The sequence below is a fragment of the Aethalodelphis obliquidens genome, unplaced genomic scaffold (assembly GCF_003676395.1).
Source record: "Aethalodelphis obliquidens isolate GAN/ISIS:26980383/991018 unplaced genomic scaffold, ASM367639v1 scaffold12, whole genome shotgun sequence".
Classification (NCBI taxonomy): Eukaryota; Metazoa; Chordata; class Mammalia; order Artiodactyla; family Delphinidae; genus Aethalodelphis; species Aethalodelphis obliquidens.
In genome coordinates, this window is record NW_020837956.1 from 37,445,459 (window position 1) to 37,465,841 (window position 20,383).

General features: G+C 36.0%; 1 protein-coding gene across 4 annotated transcripts in view; it reads left to right on the top strand.

The window, feature by feature from the left end:
* Positions 1–20,383, top strand: part of KIDINS220 (kinase D interacting substrate 220) — a 94,812-nt gene that overhangs the window by 8,131 nt on the left and 66,298 nt on the right. For 3 of the 4 annotated variants that reach the window (XM_027113859.1, XM_027113856.1, XM_027113857.1), the window contains exons 3-10: positions 4,497–4,595; positions 5,615–5,713; positions 10,132–10,230; positions 11,260–11,361; positions 13,840–13,938; positions 15,649–15,846; positions 17,545–17,643; positions 19,567–19,665. In XM_027113859.1, the coding sequence (XP_026969660.1) occupies positions 4,497–4,595; positions 5,615–5,713; positions 10,132–10,230; positions 11,260–11,361; positions 13,840–13,938; positions 15,649–15,846; positions 17,545–17,643; positions 19,567–19,665 (894 nt within the window). The remainder of the gene's footprint in view (positions 1–4,496; positions 4,596–5,614; positions 5,714–10,131; positions 10,231–11,259; positions 11,362–13,839; positions 13,939–15,648; positions 15,847–17,544; positions 17,644–19,566; positions 19,666–20,383) is intronic. The other variant, XM_027113858.1, reaches the window with a different exon arrangement.

Below are 20,383 nucleotides of genomic sequence, written 5' to 3' on the forward strand. Positions count from 1 at the left end.
TAATAGTTCTATATATTTAGCTCATTTAATTTGCATAGAAACTCCATAAAAAATTATACTCTTATTTATCTTGACTTACAGATAAATGACTTAATCCTTCAGTTTCCTATCCAAGATATAACCTGGTGAAATCCAGATTGAACCCATTCTGTTTGACTTCAAACAACCTATGATCTGTTCATGCTCTTTTGTCTTTGAGTCTTAAGCATAAGTTCATCTAATGATAGTGTCTATATCTTCAATGTTTCTATATTGAACAAACTATATTTTGGTTAGTTGACATCATTATTCTCTTCTATGATTTTGAATAGTCAATAATTGTTATGCATAAATGAGATAAAATTAATAATTGGAGATTGTTCATTGTTATAAAAGAACTGCTTATGGAAGTAGTCATTTTATTAGCATATATTAGCATATTTGGAATAATAAAATGATAGTTTAAAAAGATTAAGTTTTATTTCATAGACAGTTTCTTTGGGAATATTGAGAAAATAGCTTCACTTGGAAGGAGAAAAATAGCACATAATAAGCATAAACTTAAATTAATCTTACAAAGAATGAAGTGTATTTGGTTTAGAGCTTAACTTGTCATCATGCATGCAGTAGCATTTAATGGTTATTAGTGATATTTACATCTAGTTTAGTATTCAATAAATTAAAATTGGATTTTTAAAATAATACTTTGAAGCAACCTGGGATTTTTACATTATGGCTTAATGTGAAGGTTGTGGAGAAAGTAGCTTTCTCAAGGCCTTTTTTAGCATTTTGCTTCTACAGCTTCTGATTAAATTTAATTTTTATAGAATTCTAAAAAGTTGCTTAGACCTTCTTCCCTCTTTCTTGCCTTTAAAAAGTGAAGTACTTAATTACCTCATGTTAATATGTTTGGTTATCAGTTTTCAAAAAGTTTCTTAAATGTTACATCAATAAAATAAGATAATGTGGGGAAAATTGCCTGATGCTGTGCTTAGCATATGATGGGCTGCAATTAATAAATGCTAATTTCCTTCCTTTTTTTCTTTCTACTTTATTTGTAAACTAGATAAATCTCTTGGCCTCTGAATGTTCTCAATGATGGCAAGTCTTTGCCCTTTGTAGATCAGTGAAGGGCTTTAATTTAATTTAACTTTATTTTTGAAAAGAGCACTCTCAGCTCTCCTTGATACAAGGATATAGTGTTGAGGTTGAACATTATTCCCTGTCTGAGAAAATGAAACAGGGCTCTAAATTCAGGAGGTGAATTTTGTTACGTGCTTACAAATGTAGACCCTGAAGGAAGCTTCAAAGGAGAATTAAAAAATGTTCTAGTTTCACTACAATTATTGGAAGACGTATTGATCCTCCAAAGGTGACTGCTTTAAAGGGCAATGGTTATCTAGGCCCAGTACACCTGAATAAATAGAAGTGGGACTACCTAGGAATTGGGAAGAGCAAAAAGATGCTGAATAGGAGATGTTTTTGCATTGTAGCTTCTGGGAAGCTGAGATAAAATATGATAGCTGTTGTGCTGTATGTTAGTTGGCGCGCAGTGTTCTGTTTTGGTGTTTTGGTTTGAGGTCATTATCAATAGAGTATTATATGAGTTATGTGATCCTGTACTTTTTGGAAAGAAATGGGTTTGGGATTTGCTGGGATGTGTATGTGGGGTTAGGTAGGGGAGGGCCCTTTAGTGATTCATATTGAAGTGAAAGAGTAAAGTCGTCATGACTGTTTCTAAGTCACTCTGTCTCCACAACTGTAGTTACTAGATTGGCTAAGCAAGAACTAGTAGAATAAATATGTTTTGTGATAAGGCACAACTTATAAGGTAAATATCCTTCTACCTTAAGGGATTTAATAAAACTTAATGGCAGCCTTTCCTGAAAATCACTTATCTATTTGGATAATGTAGCTACAAAAGGTTAAAGATTGCTTTGGACTGCATGTAACAGCTCCCAAAATAGTGGCTTAATCAAATTAAGATCTTATTTTTCTCATGTAATGACAAGCTGGAGGAGACATTCCAAGGCTGATATGATGGCGTCAGGATACCTTCCCAGGCTCCTCCTGCCCTTCTGGCCACTCCTCTCTGTGTGCTTGTTACTTCACATCAGCTGTCTTGATACAACTGCAGCATTGTGTCCACATATCAGACAAGAAGGAAAAGGGAACGGGCCAGCCGAGTTAGTCTAATTACTGAGCCTTCCTGGGAGACCTAGCCAGAGTGGTGCCATGGATTATTTCCAACTGCAAGTAAGGCTGAACAATGTAGGTGTTTTTAGCTGAGCATGCTGCCACCCCAACAAAATCCTGTAGCTCTAGATACTGGGTAGACAACTAATAGTTTCTGCAAGAGAAAGTTATGACTCTTCAAGTCTTTCATTTGGCTTGTTTCAGTTAATCACGTTTACACCATCTGTCTTATTTGTGTTATGGATTTTAATACACATCTAACTTATTTTTTCCCTCATACTCTAAGAGCACCTGTCTTTGTGAACTATCTGAAATGTGACTGTGACCCCAGAGAGTAAACAGAAAGCTCCTGAGTCTTGGGAATTACAATTTTGGAAACTGATGTACAAGTCATATATCCTTAGGACCATAGAGCCAATTAGTTGGCTTTAATTTATATATTATACCATTGCTTTTGATATTTCACTTTTTATCCCAGTTAATCTAATCAGAAGGGAGAAACATGCTGTAGAAAGTAACTCAAAGACATTAGAGCTCACAGAGGCAAGCCTGGTGTAATAATTGATGTCTGTAGGTATGACTCAGAATCATAAACATAGTGTTTAAGTTAATCTGTTTAACAAGTAGCAATGTGTGTATTACTTTTTAGAAAATGGTAATTATAAAAGTTATAATCAAATTTAATATTTAAAGGCTAAACTTTTTCACCTGGAAAATCTATTTATGCATAATATCTCATTCCCTAATGACTCTGGTTGAATGACAGGTGACTGCCACATATGCTTTAGTATCCATCATTATATGAGTGTCTGTATTTAATTCAATTTACTTTTGTCCTTTAACTCAGTATTTGTGTTTCTCTTTACTTGTATTCTTATAGTAGCATCTGTTGCATATTGCCTGTTACTATAATTATTTCTATGTTTGTATGTTGCCGTTAGTGGATTTTTAAATTCTTTCAGACTTCGCTCACTCATTTACTCAATAAATATTTGAGTACCTGTGTGGCAGTCACTTTACCTCACGCTGGGGGTGTACAGTACTAAACAAACAAAACAGACATGCTTCCCACCCTCTGGGAGTTTAGGGCCTTTAGAGGAAACACAGTAATCAGTTGTTAATCACACAAGTACATGTGTAATTACAAACAAGGATTAGTTTAGTAAATGAAATTAGAGGGGGTTAGCAAGGCTTCCCTAAGGGGTTGATGTTTGACCCAAGAGCTGCCGGGTGGGTGGTGGGTTAACTGGGTGGGGTAAAGGGAAGACTCTGTCTGAGGGTCCCGAGGTGGGAAAGAGCTTGAGGGCACATTGGTGAGGAGGGAACGGCCTGGCACAGGTTTCAAGGTAGGCCTGCTGTCGTCTCTCCATCGTTAGACCACAGGCCACGTAAGGATTTTGGTTCTCATCCAAAAGAGCAGTAGGAAACCATGGAGGGTTTTAAGCAGTGGAATATTGTCAGATTAGCATTTAAAAAAATCACTGATGTTTCCCCCCCCACTGATACACATTCAGTAAGTAGGTGCTTAGATAAATATTTCTCTAATTGAACTTAGTTTTTGGTGTAATTTTCATATACCTTAGTATGTTTCAGCACCTTTAACCCAGTGCTTCTAACCTGTTTGATATCACGGCATGTACAGAAAATGATAATGTGTGTGCTGCACTTGCAGTAGCCAAGGCTTGCTGCTGGAGGGAACCTGTCCCAGGATCCCGCTGCCCAGGCCCTGCCCTGCTGTCTCAGGGCTGGGGAGCACTGTATCTTATGCTGTGACTCATTCTAGGCACAGGCTGGGCAGCTCTGATGTAGCTAGTAGGGACTTTAATGAATTAAGGTTATAAGGGAAGGCTTAAAAAAACTACATAATATATACAGCACCTGTATTGTTTTTATTTATTGCTTTACTTTCCTCTCTCTAGTCATGATAAAACATCTTATACATACAATAAAACCACATTCTATATCATATTCTAACTGTATTGGTAGAGAATTTGGTTACCACAGATATCCTAAGATTTTTATATACATCGTGGTAATTACTTTTCAGTGCCTAGTATTATTCATGCTTACTTATTTTGAATAAAATTGCAGTGCCAAAAACAGATTGCTAATGCTGTCATAAAGAAAGTCTCATTTTCTCTTTGACTTTTACATTATTAGTAATCTGAGAACTTAAGAATTCAGAGGTGTTTCTAAATTAATGAAATACTATAAATAGCGCTTAACATAACATCAGGAAAAAGTAAGTGTGCTGTAATTAACTGGTATTTCAGCTAAAGTACAGCATCTTGACAAGTTCTCTGTGTCTTTTATATCTCCAGTGTGGCCAGACTCCATTGATGATAGCTGCTGAACAAGGCAATCTGGAAATAGTGAAAGAATTAATTAAGAATGGAGCTAATTGCAATCTGGAAGATTTGGTATATATTGAAATAATTTACTCATTTGTCTTTTTCTTTTCCTTAACTTTGCTTTTAAGAAATGATTCAGAAGTAATAGATTATAGATTGTACTTCTTCTGTATCTCAACTTTGCCTACTAATAGTCTAACTCAATTTTTTAAAAGGGGTAATAACAGGAGAGAAATTTTTACTTTCAGTGAAAGTTCTCAGCTCTTCAGGTTTTTTAATGTATAGATGGCACTGGTTGAATAGGGAGCACATATACTTAAAATTAAATGCCTGCCTAGAAGATATGTATGAGTCATATCGTTAAGTAACTCCCCATAATGGTATCTTATTATTATAAATATCACATATGATAAGCCAGAAAGATGTGGTCCCTTCTGATATCGTTTATGAGGGATAAATCACTATTCCAAGAGGCTTACTTTCTCTGTTTCCCAGGAATTATTTTTCAGGGTCACACAGCTACATCTGTTTTTCTGTTTGTATTTATGATTCAAATTGATGATATTAAATTGGTGATTTTAATTGAGTGATCATTTGAATTAAATTATAGTACACTCATGGATAAAAGTTAGGATAGGATACTTGTAGGCTTTATTTAAAAAAATAAAGAATAGTTCTTTATCATACAGTTTCTAAACTCATCAAATGGGATCTCTTTAATAGTTTGTAAATGTGCTCTTAAATCTGATTGCAGGCTCTTTAATTTCAACTTATAGTAATGGTTGCTAACCACAAAGGTTAGCTTTGAGGTTTTGATAGTCATCTTTTCTCCTTTTTGAAAAACACAGTATGTGATTAGAAGTCCAGTGAAAAGACTGAACAAGCAGTTGTGAAACCGTTTTTACACCATTGTAGTCATACAGGTAGACAGAGCTTATGCTTCAGTGTAATTTCAGAGTAGTTTAGAGTGGGTCGGATCATGTCAATTTGGTATGATCATCTGGTATATAAATTCACATTTATTTTTCCTCACTTTGGAATGTTATTTTTGGTTTTGAAATGGTAACATTTGTGTCTGTGTGTTCAAGGATAACTGGACAGCACTTATATCAGCGTCAAAAGAAGGGCACCTGCACATTGTGGAAGAACTGCTTAAATGTGGGGCTAACCTGGAGCACCGTGATATGGTATGGACATTCTTTATCCACTGTTAATCAGCTGGAATCTTATTAGCAGTAATGGATATGTGTTAAGTCCTGTATTTTTATGTGTGAGGTGATACTATAATAATGTTTTTAGGATTTGGGATTGGGCATTGAAATGACCCTCAAGAATGTTTTAAAACCCGGTGATATAATGCACCTCCTTTAGAATATTCTTAGTCATTATTTTCTGTTTATTTTAGAATTTTAATTCTGAAATGTTGTTAAAACAACCTATTACCCTTTATAATGTATCAGTTTTAGAACTCATGAGAAAGTTGTTCCCTTTAAGGAGAACTTTAAGAGGGACATAGTATAGTTTTAAAAATATTTTCAGTTGTTTAAAGTCATGATTTTCAGAATAATATTTATAAACTTATTTTCAAAATGTGATTGTGTTCCTAATGCCATCTGTACACATTACAAGTTTAACAAGATATGATTCTTAATTATCTTAGCTCTTATTTGATCTTGGCATCTGCTTAAAGCATAAAGGTGAAGAGAGGGATCATTTCTGGCTTAATTATTCTGCAAAATGTACAGCCTTTTCAAAGATTAATTTTAACAGGGGAAAAAAAGAAGGAATTGAACTGCCTTGATATAGACAACATGTATTACTTTGCTGCTGATGCTTTATGAAGTACAGGTGGTCTGAATTTTTAAGAAACTGCAGCACTCCACCATCTTGCACTTAATATTGTATGATGTAATATATACACGGTGTTCTTCTACAGTGTTATATTTATTCTTAAAACTTAGTGAAGTGGGGCTTCCCTGGTGGCACAGTGGTTGAGAGTCCACCTGCCGACGCAGGGGACACGGGTTTGTGCCCCGGTCCGGGAACATCCCACATGCCGCGGAGCGGCTGGGCCCGTGAGCCATGGCCGCTGAGCCTGCGCGTCCGGAGCCTGTGCTCCGCAATGGGAGAGGCCACAACAGTGAGAGGCCCGTGTACCGCAAAAAAAACAAAAAAAACAAAAAAACAAAACTTAGTGAAGTGGTTGGTATACTTATTTTTATAGAAGGATACAGAACCATTTGTATCCTCCCTATTTCTGAAAAGAAATTGGAGTACATTGCTATAAAAATTTAGGGAGAGAAGGTAATGATGTCAGTAACCTAGCCAAAGGATGGGTATGGCAGGTAAAGTAAAATGCAGTGTTCTTATCTTAACTGGTGTATAATAAAGCAGAAGAGAAATTCATGGAATTACCTAGTTCTCAATATTTTATTAAAAGCACCATACCATTTTATCAGGTGAATTAATATTAAGTAGCTTTTGTATGCCTGATCCCTTCAGGTTCTTTTTAGCCTATCATTAATTGACTTCTGAGAAGAATCCTATGGGCTAAGGGTTAATTTTGTTCTCAGCGTATATAGTTCAGGAAATTGAGACTGGAAGAAATACTCTTTGCCCAAAGTCACTTAGCTCTTAAGCAGTCAGACTGAGTTTTGAACCCAGGACTGCTTACTCCAAAGGCTTTCTCCTTTATCATTCTTCCATATATATCAGCAAGGGAGTTAGGAACTATAAAGTATACATTGTGAATGTGTAAAAACTTGTCAAGATTTGTAAAAAATGGTTTCTTAAACTTTCTTAGTTCTCCATATTTCTCATTTCCCTGAAGTACTTATCAAATCACAGCATATTTTAACATTTAAAGGGCCTCTGTGTTTGGCTTTTAAACACCCCAAATTAGGGAAACTGAGGACTGTGTCTCCCTTAGTAGTTAGTATTGAGAGACCCTAACCTCAGAGAATTGGGTGGGTGGTGGCGGCTGCTGAACTGTGAGGGAGGGCAGAGTCCCTGGGACTTGTGTGAGGAGAGGAGATTGTACCAGGGGTTGTCTGGGATTCAGGAATAATTCCAGGATATAATGTCAGGAAGTCTAGTGAGGATTCTTCCTTGAGAAGACCTTTAATGGACACCAAACTACAGCATTGCTATAGGCAGTCAGTTCCAGTCTTTTCATTTTGCAAATTTGGGCATAGGTTTCTCAAGATTAAATTTTTATCTCAGAGATTCTTGCATAGGGTGATACTATACAAATTAAAATGAGGGAATGATATTAACACAATTCTGGGCAGGAATTTTACAGATTACAATATTGGTGTGTGTAAGACTTGACTAAATGCCCAGCTCTATAATTTGACCTAAATAAATTATGTCAGCCTTTCTTTGTCTTTCATGACCTTGACACCTTTGAAGACTTCTTGTCTGGCATTCTTAGAATGTCTCTCAATTTGGATTTGTCTGATGTTTCTAATGATTAGACTGAGATTGTGCTTTATTGGGAAGGAGGTGATATGCCTTTCTTAGTGTACCACATCTAGGTACATACCTCACCAGAATGTATCACTGGTGATGTATCCTGGCTAAGGTAGTGTCTGTCAGATTTCCCTTTGTAATTACTAAATATTTGAGGGAAGATACTTTGAGACTGTACAAATATCTTGTTTTTGATTAAACTTTCATTCATTTATTTTAGCATCCATCAATGCATCTTGCATGCAGCAGTTATGACTGTGGTGTTATAATGGTGATTTTTCTATTTTCATCATTCCATCTACATTTATTAATTAGAATTCTTCTGTAAAGAAGAGTTCTCTCTCTCTGACTCTGTCTCTGTCTTTCTCTGTCTCTCTAAATATATATCTATATATAGATACATGTAGATATACATTTTAGCACTTCCTTACTTTCTGGCATTACAAAATGCTTCAGGCTCAGGTTCATCTTATATTTTCCCTGCCTTATTTCCCTGATTATCAGCCCTGGAATCAATCAGTTTTCCAAGGAACCCTAGTTACTGTTTTTTGAAAATGTTATTTAGAAACCAGTAATCTAGGTGTTAGGTATGCGTATTGTTATTGGGATGTCACTGCTGTAGTGCTTCTCATTGGATAGATGTAGGAAATACATGTCTGTATATTAACTCTTGCATACACATACATCTATTCTGTATCTGTGTGTGTGTGTATATATATATACATATATATATATATTTTTTTAAGATAGACTAGGTCGATAACCATGAACCCAATCCACTGTAGCCTTCTCCCTTTTCTTAATTTGTAACTCTCCTCTGACTGTGAGAAATCTGGCTCTCACTCTCCACACTATATATTTACTTATTTGTTCACCTCTAGTATACAAATAGTTTCAGAATTTCTAATCCATACCGTGAGAGAAACAGATTTGCTACTAAATACATTGTTTGTATACAGTTCTTTTCGTCTTTAGCATTATTACAGAATTCAGTCAAAATATTGCTTTCCAGAGTTACCTAGATCAGCTTCTAAGTAATTATGTGATTCGTTTGTAATATAATTAATTCATCCCAGTCTATATTCTGTCTTCCCCATATTCTAGTTGATTTTTAAAACATTTACTTACAATAAAATTCGTCTCTCTGGTGTTCAGTTCTGTGGGTTTTGACAAGCACATGATGTCATATGTCCAGCGCCACAGCTCTGTACAGAGCAGTTGCATCATTTCAACAGTACCTCATGCTGCTTCTTCATAACCAGCCCCTCCACCCACTCCCCAACCCATGGCTACCACTGATCTGCTTTCCCTTTCTATAGTTTTGCCTTTTTCGGATTAGGGCAAGTATTTTTCTTAAATCTCTTTTTTAGTGACAATGAAACAGAATCAGAAGGATTAAGTGATTTATATTCTTGAACCCAAAGTTGGATTGGTGCAAATACTGATTTAAAAAAAAAAGCAAACAAAACATTCACTTCTTAGTATAATTTGATTGCATTTGTCTCTTTCATTGAACTGCATTATAGTTAAAGAGAACATTGCCAAAACAAGAACACTACTCCTGTAGCTTAAAAAATAGAAAGTTACTATGCTGTTAATTCATACTTAATGACTTTGCCCACCCCTGGAAATCATGGTCTACAGATCAGTGCCTTCTCATCCTCTCTTTTTTAGCAAGAGGTATGATAATGATCTGGAATTTATAGGATGGGTTTAGATGCAGGAGTTGAATAGGGTTGCTGGAATCCCTCTCTGGAAAAAGTCTAGACTCATACCAGGAGGAGAATATCTGGAGACATAGAATGTTTACTGAAGGAAAATATTTATAAAACCAAAATAAATCTTGGAAATTTGGAAAGAGTCCAACATGAATGTTCTCTATGTCAATTTCCAAAATATAATAAAACTTCGGAGTAATCATTACTGGACTTAAGAGATTTGACTTTTTTCAGATACTATTGTGTATTTCTCTGGGGAGCTTAGGTGTTTAAAACTACATAGTAGTGATTTCTTAAAACAATGGTTCTATAAAGAATAAAGCTTACAAAAGGAACTTCATTAATGCCATTTTTGTGCTTAGAGACAATCCAGTGTTTTGTTTCCCTCCCCTGCCCCACCTTTTTGTTTTCTTTAGGGAGGATGGACAGCTCTCATGTGGGCATGTTATAAAGGCCGTACTGAAGTGGTTGAGTTGCTTCTTTCTCATGGTGCCAATCCAAGTGTTACTGGTCTGGTAAGCGTTAACAAAAAATCCATCTGTAATGTAAGTGGTAAGTTCTTTTAGGGAATACTTAAGGCTGGTTATGCTTTGGACTTCGTAGTGGATAAAAATGATCTAGATCTTACTAAAGATAATAATGCAGAATGTGATTTCAAAACACAATGAGAATTTCTTTCTGAGGCTAAGCTTATTTCTCAGTTTTTATCAACAAAAAGGCAACTCTTAGAGTTTAAATGTTAATTATAACTATACAATTTTTCAAAAGGAGATTTTGAAATCCTTAAGTCATCTTACCTGTTTTCTGTGCGTATGTATTCTTAATCTAAACTCTTTTAAAGAAAAGAGACATTTACCAAATATCCATGCCACTTTTCTATATTCTTTTTTTTTTTTTTTCTGGCCCTCTCCACTGCTAAAACCTTACTCCAAGTCACCTGTATTAGTTTTCTGTGGTTGCTGTAACATCACCACAAACTTGGTGGCTAAAAACAGCAGACTATACATTCTTATAGGTGGTAATACATGCATTACTATTGTACTTTGCTTGAGACTTGATCTCAGACTGCAGATTAAGAAATTGTTTTATTGATGGGGGGATTCCTTTCACGATGTATATGTATGTCAAATCATTACCTGCACTTTAAATGTCTTACAATTTTATTTGTCAGTTATACCTCAGTACAGCCGAAAAAAAGGAAATGGTTTTATTCAAGTTAATGGACGGATTATAAAGAAAGGATGTCTTACCTGTTGGTTAGATAATTACATTGTGTATTGAATCTATAAAAATAGATGTGTTCATAATATATATTTAAGGTTGAGTGCATCTCAGTTCCCAGTTATGTATTATGAGTATTACATGTGTTTTTAAAGTGGAGAATGGTCTGTAACTTGATTTTGTAAAATACTACTTTATATTGCTCCCTTTGTTGTTTCCTCTTCTTAGCAAATGTGTGCTGTAAATATCCACCTAAAAGACTTTTTCTTTCCCTCCTTCCCTCCCTCCCTGTGTACCTACTCACCCACCTGCCTACCTCCCAGCAGTACAGTGTTTACCCAATCATCTGGGCAGCAGGGAGAGGCCATGCAAATATAGTGCAACTTTTACTGCAAAATGGTGCTAAAGTCAACTGCTCCGATAAGGTAGGTCAGCAAGATCTTTCCAGGTTCTAGTTCATATTATGTCCACTCAGTGTGTCTAACTTACAAGGATTTTCATATGATCTCATGCGGCGGCTCTGATGTATCTTATGTTTATATTTATTAATACATTTTATAAAGACACACATCTCATAGGTGGGTTCCTCCTAGGTATTAAATACGTGCTAAGTGTCCTTCCATTGTCTTTTATATCACATTCATCATTCTCAGGAAAATAGGTAGGGTTGATTCCCTATCTTCATTATTTACTGTTGTAGCTCTTCTTTCTACTGTGGGTCCTGTCTGCCTTCTCTGTATTGTTGCCAGATGATCTTTTTTTTTTTTTTGCGGTACGTGGGCCTCTCACTGTTGTGGCCTCTCGCGTTGCGGAGCACAGGCTCCGGATACGCAGGCTCAGCGGCCATGGCTTACGGGCCCAGCCGCTGTGATCCTCCCGGACCGGGGCTCGAACCCGTGTCCCCTGCATTGGCAGGCGGATTCATAACCACTGCGCCACCAGGGAAGCCCCCAGATGATCTTTTAAAATTTAAGTCTTGTTCTTTCTCTCTCATATTTAAAATCCTAAAGACATCAATCCCTGTTATGATGTATAAAGATAATCCTCGCCTCCGTCTCTACCCTCTCTCCTGCTCTCTCTACCCCAAACTACCTTTACTCAACTATCAAATGATGCAGGTTCCTGAGTCCATCTGTTTTTAACCCTCCACATCTTGCAGGTGCTCTTTCACAGTGTGGAGTGCCCTCTCATCCTCGTCTGCTTTAGCTTCTGTTCATCCTTCACACTCAGCTCATGTGCCATCAGCTCCAGAAAGCTCCCCAGGATTTTGTTCTATTCATTTTTTAAAATCCTTAATACCCCAAATATTTGATAAATATTTATTTAATTATTTCATTCTTTCTTGCTTTTGGAGAGCTTTGATAGCTTCTGTGGTTTCAGGGCAAAGCCCAGACTTTTCAGGTGGACCCCAGTCTTTCTTCCCAGGTTCACTTCTTGCCATTCGTCTCCATATACACTAAGCTTTTGGATACAGAAGATTGTCTATCATTCTGTGAACTTTTTTCTTTCTTTCTTTCTTTACTTATTTATTTTTGGCTGCATTGGGACTTTGTTGCTGCGCACGGGCTTTCTCTAGTGGCGGCGAGCGGGGGCTACTCTTCGTTGTGGTGCGTGGGCTTCTTATTGTGGTGGCTTCTCTTGTTGCAGAGCACGGGCTCTAGGTGCGCGGGCTTCAGTAGTGTGGTACGCAGGCTCAGTAGTTGAGGCGCTACTACTCAGTAGTTGTGGCTTGCGGACTCTAGAGCACAGGCTCACTAGTTGTGGCGCACGGGCTTAGTTACTCCGCGGCATGTGGGATCTTCCTGGACCAGGGCTCGAACCCGTGTCCCCTGCATTGGCAGGCAGGTTCACAGAAGCCCCATTCTGTGAACTTTTATGAATTTCTATGAAGTGCGTGTCATGGTTTATCCTATTCCCTCTGCTAGGAATGTTATGACCTCCTCTGCCTGATGAACTCCTATTTATTTTCTCAAGTCTCAGTTGAGGTGTTAGCTTCTCTGTTAAGTCTCCTTAACTTACCCAGTCAACTTAGATGCCCCTTCTTCTGTAGTCAGTATTCACTGTCCATACCTCCATCAGTGCACAAAAGTTCTATTGGTCAAGGCTGTTATAAAAAGTAGGTATTCATTAAATGTTCATTTCAACCTGCAGTCTCCCATGTAGTTAAATGTCACTGTGAGTATTCTTGTGTCTCTTCATTGTCTTATGAATCTCCCCAAAGATAAAGCATTGCTTTTATGCATGATTTACATTCTCTGATGTCTTTTGAATCACGTTCCAGCAGAAGGCGCTTTTGAGTGCAGTTTCTAGGCGGACATTTATTTTGTCAGGTACAGAGGCCGATCTGGGGTGGTGGTTAAGAGCACAGACTGAAGCCAGGCTTGTTGGGTTCATGGGTCTTGCTCCACCTCTTAGTAGCTTTGTGACTTCGAGCCTGTAATTAACTTTTCAGGGCCTTGTTTGCTCATCTGTTAAAATGTGATATTGTGGTTTGTACTTATTCTTCTGATAAGGATTACACACGTTATCTCGTGTAAACTATTTAGAACTGTGTTTGGCACTTGGTTGTTACTATTTCAGACTGTTGGACTTTATATTTCACAAGATAATGGGAAGCAAAGAAAGCTTGTTGGAAATTAGAGGCTATATGACATTATGATGGAAAAATTGCCACTGATTGTAAAAGTTAAATTTAATTAAAATACATTTCATGCAGTGGTTAATCATCTATTAAGGAGAAATAGTATGGGGAAAATATGATTTATCTAGGATTAAAATTATGATTGGTATAAACCATAATCTAAAAATGCTCAAAGTATGATTTTTATCAAAATTCATGGTGAGAGCTAGTTTCTTTTAATACACCTTAGGTAATAATTTTAAATTTATTATTTCTTTAATAGTATGGAACCACCCCGTTGGTTTGGGCTGCACGAAAGGGTCATTTGGAATGTGTAAAACATTTATTGGCTATGGGAGCTGATGTTGATCAAGAAGGAGCTGTAAGTATCTTTTCTATTTTAACTGCTGGTAGTAGAGAGATGTTTTTAGTTTTAAGAGAGAGAATACTTTTTCCTTAGTATATACCTAGAAAAATTTCCCTATAGTTTCTAAACGATACTTAGAAAAACAAACATCTTCTGTTATCCTGGTAAATATATTATAGATATTATGTATTACAGATATGTGCTTTTAAGGATTTATTGCTAATGCACATAAATTTTGGGAGGCTAAAACTATATGGAATATCTTTTAGTAATCTTAGTATAAATTAAAATACTCCCCAAATCAAATTGTTTGAATTACTGTTGTGGAAAGAGTTTCTATTTTGTTAAAATACCTTTTCTTTAAAATTCTAAAATAATATAATTTTTTGATATTTTAATCTGTGACTTGTTTTCTCTAATAGATTTAAAAATATCAAAAATCTGTGGTCAAAACCTATATAGCTTAAAAATTGGTTCAGTATATCTTACAGTCTAGCAGTTATAAATTCCTTATTGAGTACCCGCTGTCCACCCAGCCCTGTGCCAGATGTGCTGGGGATACTGGAGAAGCCTATCATATCGCTCTTCTCTTGAGCTTGTAAGAATATAGGTAAAGGAGACGACATTTATGCACAAGAAACAATACAGACTTCTGTTAACATAATTATTGTTATTATGTGAGATGGATCATAAAGGATTCTGAGAAGAGTTGCTACCAAATCTCTGGCTGCAATGTAACAAAAGTGAATTCTAAATCATTAAAAGTGACTTCCTGGCATAATACCAACCAGCTCCTCCTATTGTCCATGTTGACAGAAGCTACTAATTGATGACCTTCGAGGGGTACATAGTATTTTAGTGGTGTGTGGAGATAGAGCATGATTCTTACCCAGGCATGGAAGTCATACCTTTCACTTGCCTCCTTTCTGGACAGTTTATCAAGTGGATGAGTGGCTTGTCTCTATGGTTATTGACTGCTGAGGAATCTGAAAAGGCGGTGTTATTTTAATATTGAGAGAATTATGGCTTAGTTCTGGGGGCTGATATAATAACTGAAATATTTCTATAAGGAAATTGCATGGTATCTCAAACTAGATCAAAATCTCAACAATAAGTTTTAATATTTCTTTTATAATGAGTCAGATTCTTCTATTATGTGATTTTGTTATAAATTAAATGTGCAGTTTTTAAAAGAACCACTAAAAATAAGACACTTTTGAAAATGTGGTTTGTAGATCACTGTGGAAAACAGGGAAATATGTTATACTTTTATTGAAATATTCTATAGCTTATTAATTCATTGTTTTACTTCAGTTTTTCATACAGATTTTATTATAGACAATTCTTTGAAGTCTGATTGATTCTTACTTTGGATTATTTAACTTAGAATGTGTTTAATTTTAAATCATCCTGTCAGCTATTTTATATGTCAATACTTTAGTGAGAGGGTTTGTTCACTGTAAATGACTCCAATTTTGGATTATCATTTAAAGAATTGAATGTCGTAACAGTCCTATTGACCGAAGAGAATTAATGTATCTTCAAAAATGGAAAATATGCTTCTGGCCACTTTTGGTCTGTTTCTGGTTATTTATATTGGCATTTTATTATCAGAAATAACTGTTAATAATAGGCCACCTATTTGAAAACATCAGTTTTTTGACTATAGAATAAATTATATGTTTTCTGAAAGTACTAATTTCTTGGGTGTTGTTTGATTTGTAGAATTCAATGACTGCACTTATTGTGGCAGTAAAAGGAGGCTACACACAGTCAGTAAAAGAAATTTTGAAGAGGAATCCAAATGTAAATTTAACCGATAAGGATGGAAATACAGCTTTGATGATTGCATCCAAGGAGGGACATACAGAAATTGTACAGGATCTACTTGATGCTGGAACATATGTGAACATACCTGATAGGGTAGGTTATCTATTTAGAATTTGTCTTTCAGTGGTGACATTGATGGAAGGTTACCTTAACTTCTCACCACCTTTCAAGATTCTTCCTGCATGACATACATTTAAGATGTTTTATTTCTGCCTTTAGAACTAATAAGTTAAAACTTTCCAATCTTTGTGGAGGTGTTCTTCTAAATTTTTCAGAAATAATGCTGTTATTGAAAATGTGATCTTGAAACCATCCTAACTATAGGTGTTGTTCATGGCTGTTGTTATTCATTGTTCCAAGGCTTCAAGTCTCCCACCCTTACACCTAGAATTTTCAAATTGGTATCTCTTGTTCTCACCTCTTCTCGGAAGTCTACACTTGTCTGTCCAGCTCAACTTGAACTGTCCACTTGAATGTCTAATGGGCTTCTTAACTTACAGCAAAACAGGTGTCTTGTTTGTTTCATCCCACACCTGCTTTTCCCTCAGTCTTCTCCCTCTCAGTAAGTGGTACCAGCATCTATATATCCTGTTGTTGAAGCACCAAATCCTATACATTAGTCCTGATTTCTCAAGACTACCCAAGCCAAAGTAGCTACCCAGTCACTTTCTATCAAATCACTATATTTTATTTGCATTACATTTATCTGATTTCTTATTTGTGTTTATTGTATGTTGTCTGTTAGTCTCCTCTAGGCTATAAATTCTCTCAGAGCTGGGACCTTGTCTATCTTATTTCCTAGTGCCTAGAACAGTGCATGACACATCGTAAGCAATGAAATATTTATAACCTTTTATTAATTTACTAGTCTGAACCCACATTAATGCTAATATTCTCAACTAAAATGTGTCTGCCATGGGTTTATTTACACTTTTAATGTAGTAGTTAAGGTACTACATCATGGTGCTAGACTTAATAATCCTCGAGGACCTGCATCTTGCTATAGAGCCCACTGGGGCCCACTTAGGATTGAGATGAGCTGTAGCTTATGGAATCACCCAACCCAAACTCATACAACTGATTTGTAATTTAGCAGTTAAAAAAAAAGGCCATTTACAGTATTTGAACTAGGGGAAGATATAATTAATAATGATTATTGCTTGGTGGATATAATTTCAGGGCAGAGATGTCCTTATGAGGTAGTGAACTTCATCTAAGCCTTGTACTGGGGAGTGAGTCTTGTGCACTGTTGGCCTGTAATGCCAAATTGATAGAATATAGGTGCTGTTCTGGGAACCAACCTTCTCCCTTAATTAAATGTGGTTATAAACCCACAGATGGCTCTAGCTTTATAACTCCCTTCTTTTTAGAATCCATGGCTTTTGTCATATAGTATTATTCCAAGGGATTTGTATTATGTAATTTCCAAATGTTCATCTGGTTCATTGACAGCCACTGTGTCATTTTATTTAATTTACATCTGTAATGGGAGGTTGGTTACCTTCAAATAGAATGGCTTATTGTTCTGGGTGACTTATCTTTCTAAACTTTTGTTGTGGAATTTCAGGTATAAATGTTCTCATTTTGAGGTATAAAGTCTTCTGTCCCTTATTCTGAAGGTTATTAATATCAGGTATTAATATTAGTTAACTTTCTGTTATTTAGAGATAATTTTTTCCAAGAAATTTTCAGAAAAAATCTGTTAAATTAATACATGACTAATTTTAACTTGAAAACAGTGTTTTTTGTTCCATCATCAATTCACCTTGGTTTTTTTTTTTGTCTTTTTAGAGTGGAGATACTGTTTTAATTGGTGCTGTCAGAGGTGGTCATGTGGAAATTGTTCGAGCACTTCTTCAAAAATATGCTGATATAGACATTAGAGGACAGGTGTGTGTGATTACAGGGCTGTTGTTATCTTAGTATAATTGTTTGTATATGTTGGCTGATCATAATGTCATTCTTCCAGTTTTCCTATGGAGACAAACATATAAATCCTAGTACGTTTAATGGATGCCTGTATTATTAAGTTTCACTGCCATTATTATGAAATTTCTGTATTGATGTCAAGTTAGATTTAGATAGAAGTAAAGCATAAAGAAGTTCATGTTTTTCAAATACACCTCCCTTACTAATGTCTAAATATATTCAGTTCTGACATGAGTAGTTTATGATACCGAGGCAGTTGGTGGCACTTTGAGTGTATGGGACTTATTTTCTTTAGTATGTGTTTCCTCTGTTTTGTCTTCTTCATCCATGTATTGTTCTTCTGTTCCTGTTGTTTCATCTTTCTTCTCCTTTTCCCCCATTTGCTAGCCTTTCCCAGGACCACTTGGTAGTGCCTATGGATTTTGCTTAAGGCAGTCATAGCTCACAGAGCTGTAAAGGTTATTTATTTTAGGGAAAAGCTTCCCTAAAGTTGAGAATATATCCAATATGTCAAGAGCTTTAGATTAAAAAAAACTGTACTGAACAGCCTGTTTTGTGGTTGGAGAGTCTACATTTCTGCTCAGTTTTTTTCCTTGTATTTAGCTTGTATCCAAATCCACTTTTGAATCAAACTGATAAATATTATGCCAAATGCCATGAGGGTCTTAACATGGGTCCCTTGCCTGAAGAAACATGTGTTTTAGTTAGGAAGGTTTTAGTTTGTTTTGTTTATATTTATTCTTATGTTTTTATGTAAACATAAAAAGTGTTGCCACTTTTGGTATAAGATAGTATATGATTGCCTAGTGAAAGGTTCAAATGTAAGAGTCTTGAGGTGGGGAAAGTGGGCATTAAGGAGAGCTTTTAAGGGAAGGTAGAATTTAAGCTAAGTTTAAAAGGTGGGTTAGATAGGGAGAGAGAAGGAAGGCTCGGTAGTTCAGGCAAGGATAGTGGAATAATGGGATGAGAAAATTTAGTAAGAAGGGAAAGTGAAAGACTGTATTCCTTAGTTGGTGAATAAATCAGCTTGTCAGCAGGATGGCGGGGAGGGTGGGATGGGAGATAGAGAAAAGAAAGGGACGTAGTGCCAGAGAGGCTGGAAACTAGTGTACAGTGTTGAGAAGGGAACTGCATTGGGGAAATCTTGGTGTCGGAAAATTAATGTGGCAGCGGCAGAGAGTCATTCACTGTCTTTCGGGATAAAATCATATTTTCACTAAAAGTTGGTGACTGGATCATCTATTTAGACTTTTACCGATCTCCTTTGTGTCTGTCAATTTTGTTTTCCTATGTTTTAGTCAGTGTTTTTGTTCTCTACCTCTGCATTCAAAGTCCACATGGATCTGTTTTTGGTTTTTGAACTAGATAGGATTTTAAAGGATCTGATGAAGATCAGTATATAGGTGCAGTATAGAGATTAAGAAAGCTAAACATGGTAAAAAAACAATTCACCATATGTTTGTGTAGTACACTCTTATGCATTATCTTTTGAAAAGATTGGGCAGATGAAAAGCCAAAAGCCGAAAGTCAGAATATTTATGTGACTTATCACAGGATACAGAGCTCAGGTACTGATGACTTCCAACATAGTGCAGGGTCCTGAAACCTGTTTGCTTTCCAAAAGCATAGTTTCCCTTATCAACTATGTGGGGTTGCTGCTTTCTCAGTCAAGAAGTATTAAGTTTTCTTAGGCTTCTTTCATAAAGAATTTCTCACAAGTAAATGCAAGATAGAATAAGGATTAATGTTATTTTCTACCATGCTGCTTCTTGGTAAGATATATTAATGCTTTAATAGGAATGTTAATAATGTTTTATATTTACAAATAGAAGTTTTTAATATTATATCTTATATGAAGTGGTTGTTGATTTTTTTATTATGCAGGACAATAAAACTGCTTTGTATTGGGCTGTTGAGAAAGGAAATGCAACGATGGTGAGAGATATCTTACAGTGCAATCCTGACACTGAAATATGCACAAAGGTATAAATGACATTTCTGTTCTCTTAGCAATACCTAGTGCTGAATGTTAGTACTGCTTATTTTTTTCAATTTTTTACAGTTGTTTGATATTAGAATTATACTGATTTAACTGGAAATGTTCTGTATTAAATTGAGGAGTAAGTTTATATCCTTTCAGGAGTTGTGTATTCACAGCAAAATGCAATGTGTAATTTATTTTAATTGTTATTTAATTTATTTTAATCAGAAAGTACAGTATCAGCTCTTCATAAATTGTGGACAGATCATTTCCCCAGAATTATTTTATGCTCCTGTTGTTTGGAATGCAGAACACATTTCCTTTTAAAATATCATTGTGTGTGGTTATTGGTTCCCCAAACCAACCACTTTTAGTCTATTTTACTCAAATCATGTGGAAAGTATAAAACTGTATAAGACTTTAGTGATTATATTTGGCTTTACATGTGATAGTTGTCCATGAGGAAAATATATTTGGAGTTCTGGATTGAAATGGCAGGAATGAATAAAGCAAACTTACGGAATCACCCGTAAGACAATCCTATTTCATCCGTTAGAGATTTGGAGCAGCATCTTCTGAACCAGTGATGGTAACCTCAGTGCCCTGGGGCAGAGCTTCTCCTGGGATACCTTCTGCTTTGCAGGTGGTGGCTCCTTGGAATCTTGTTTCTTTTTCTTCTAGACCTTTGTGTCAGCTACTGTGACCACACGTGGCTTCTGA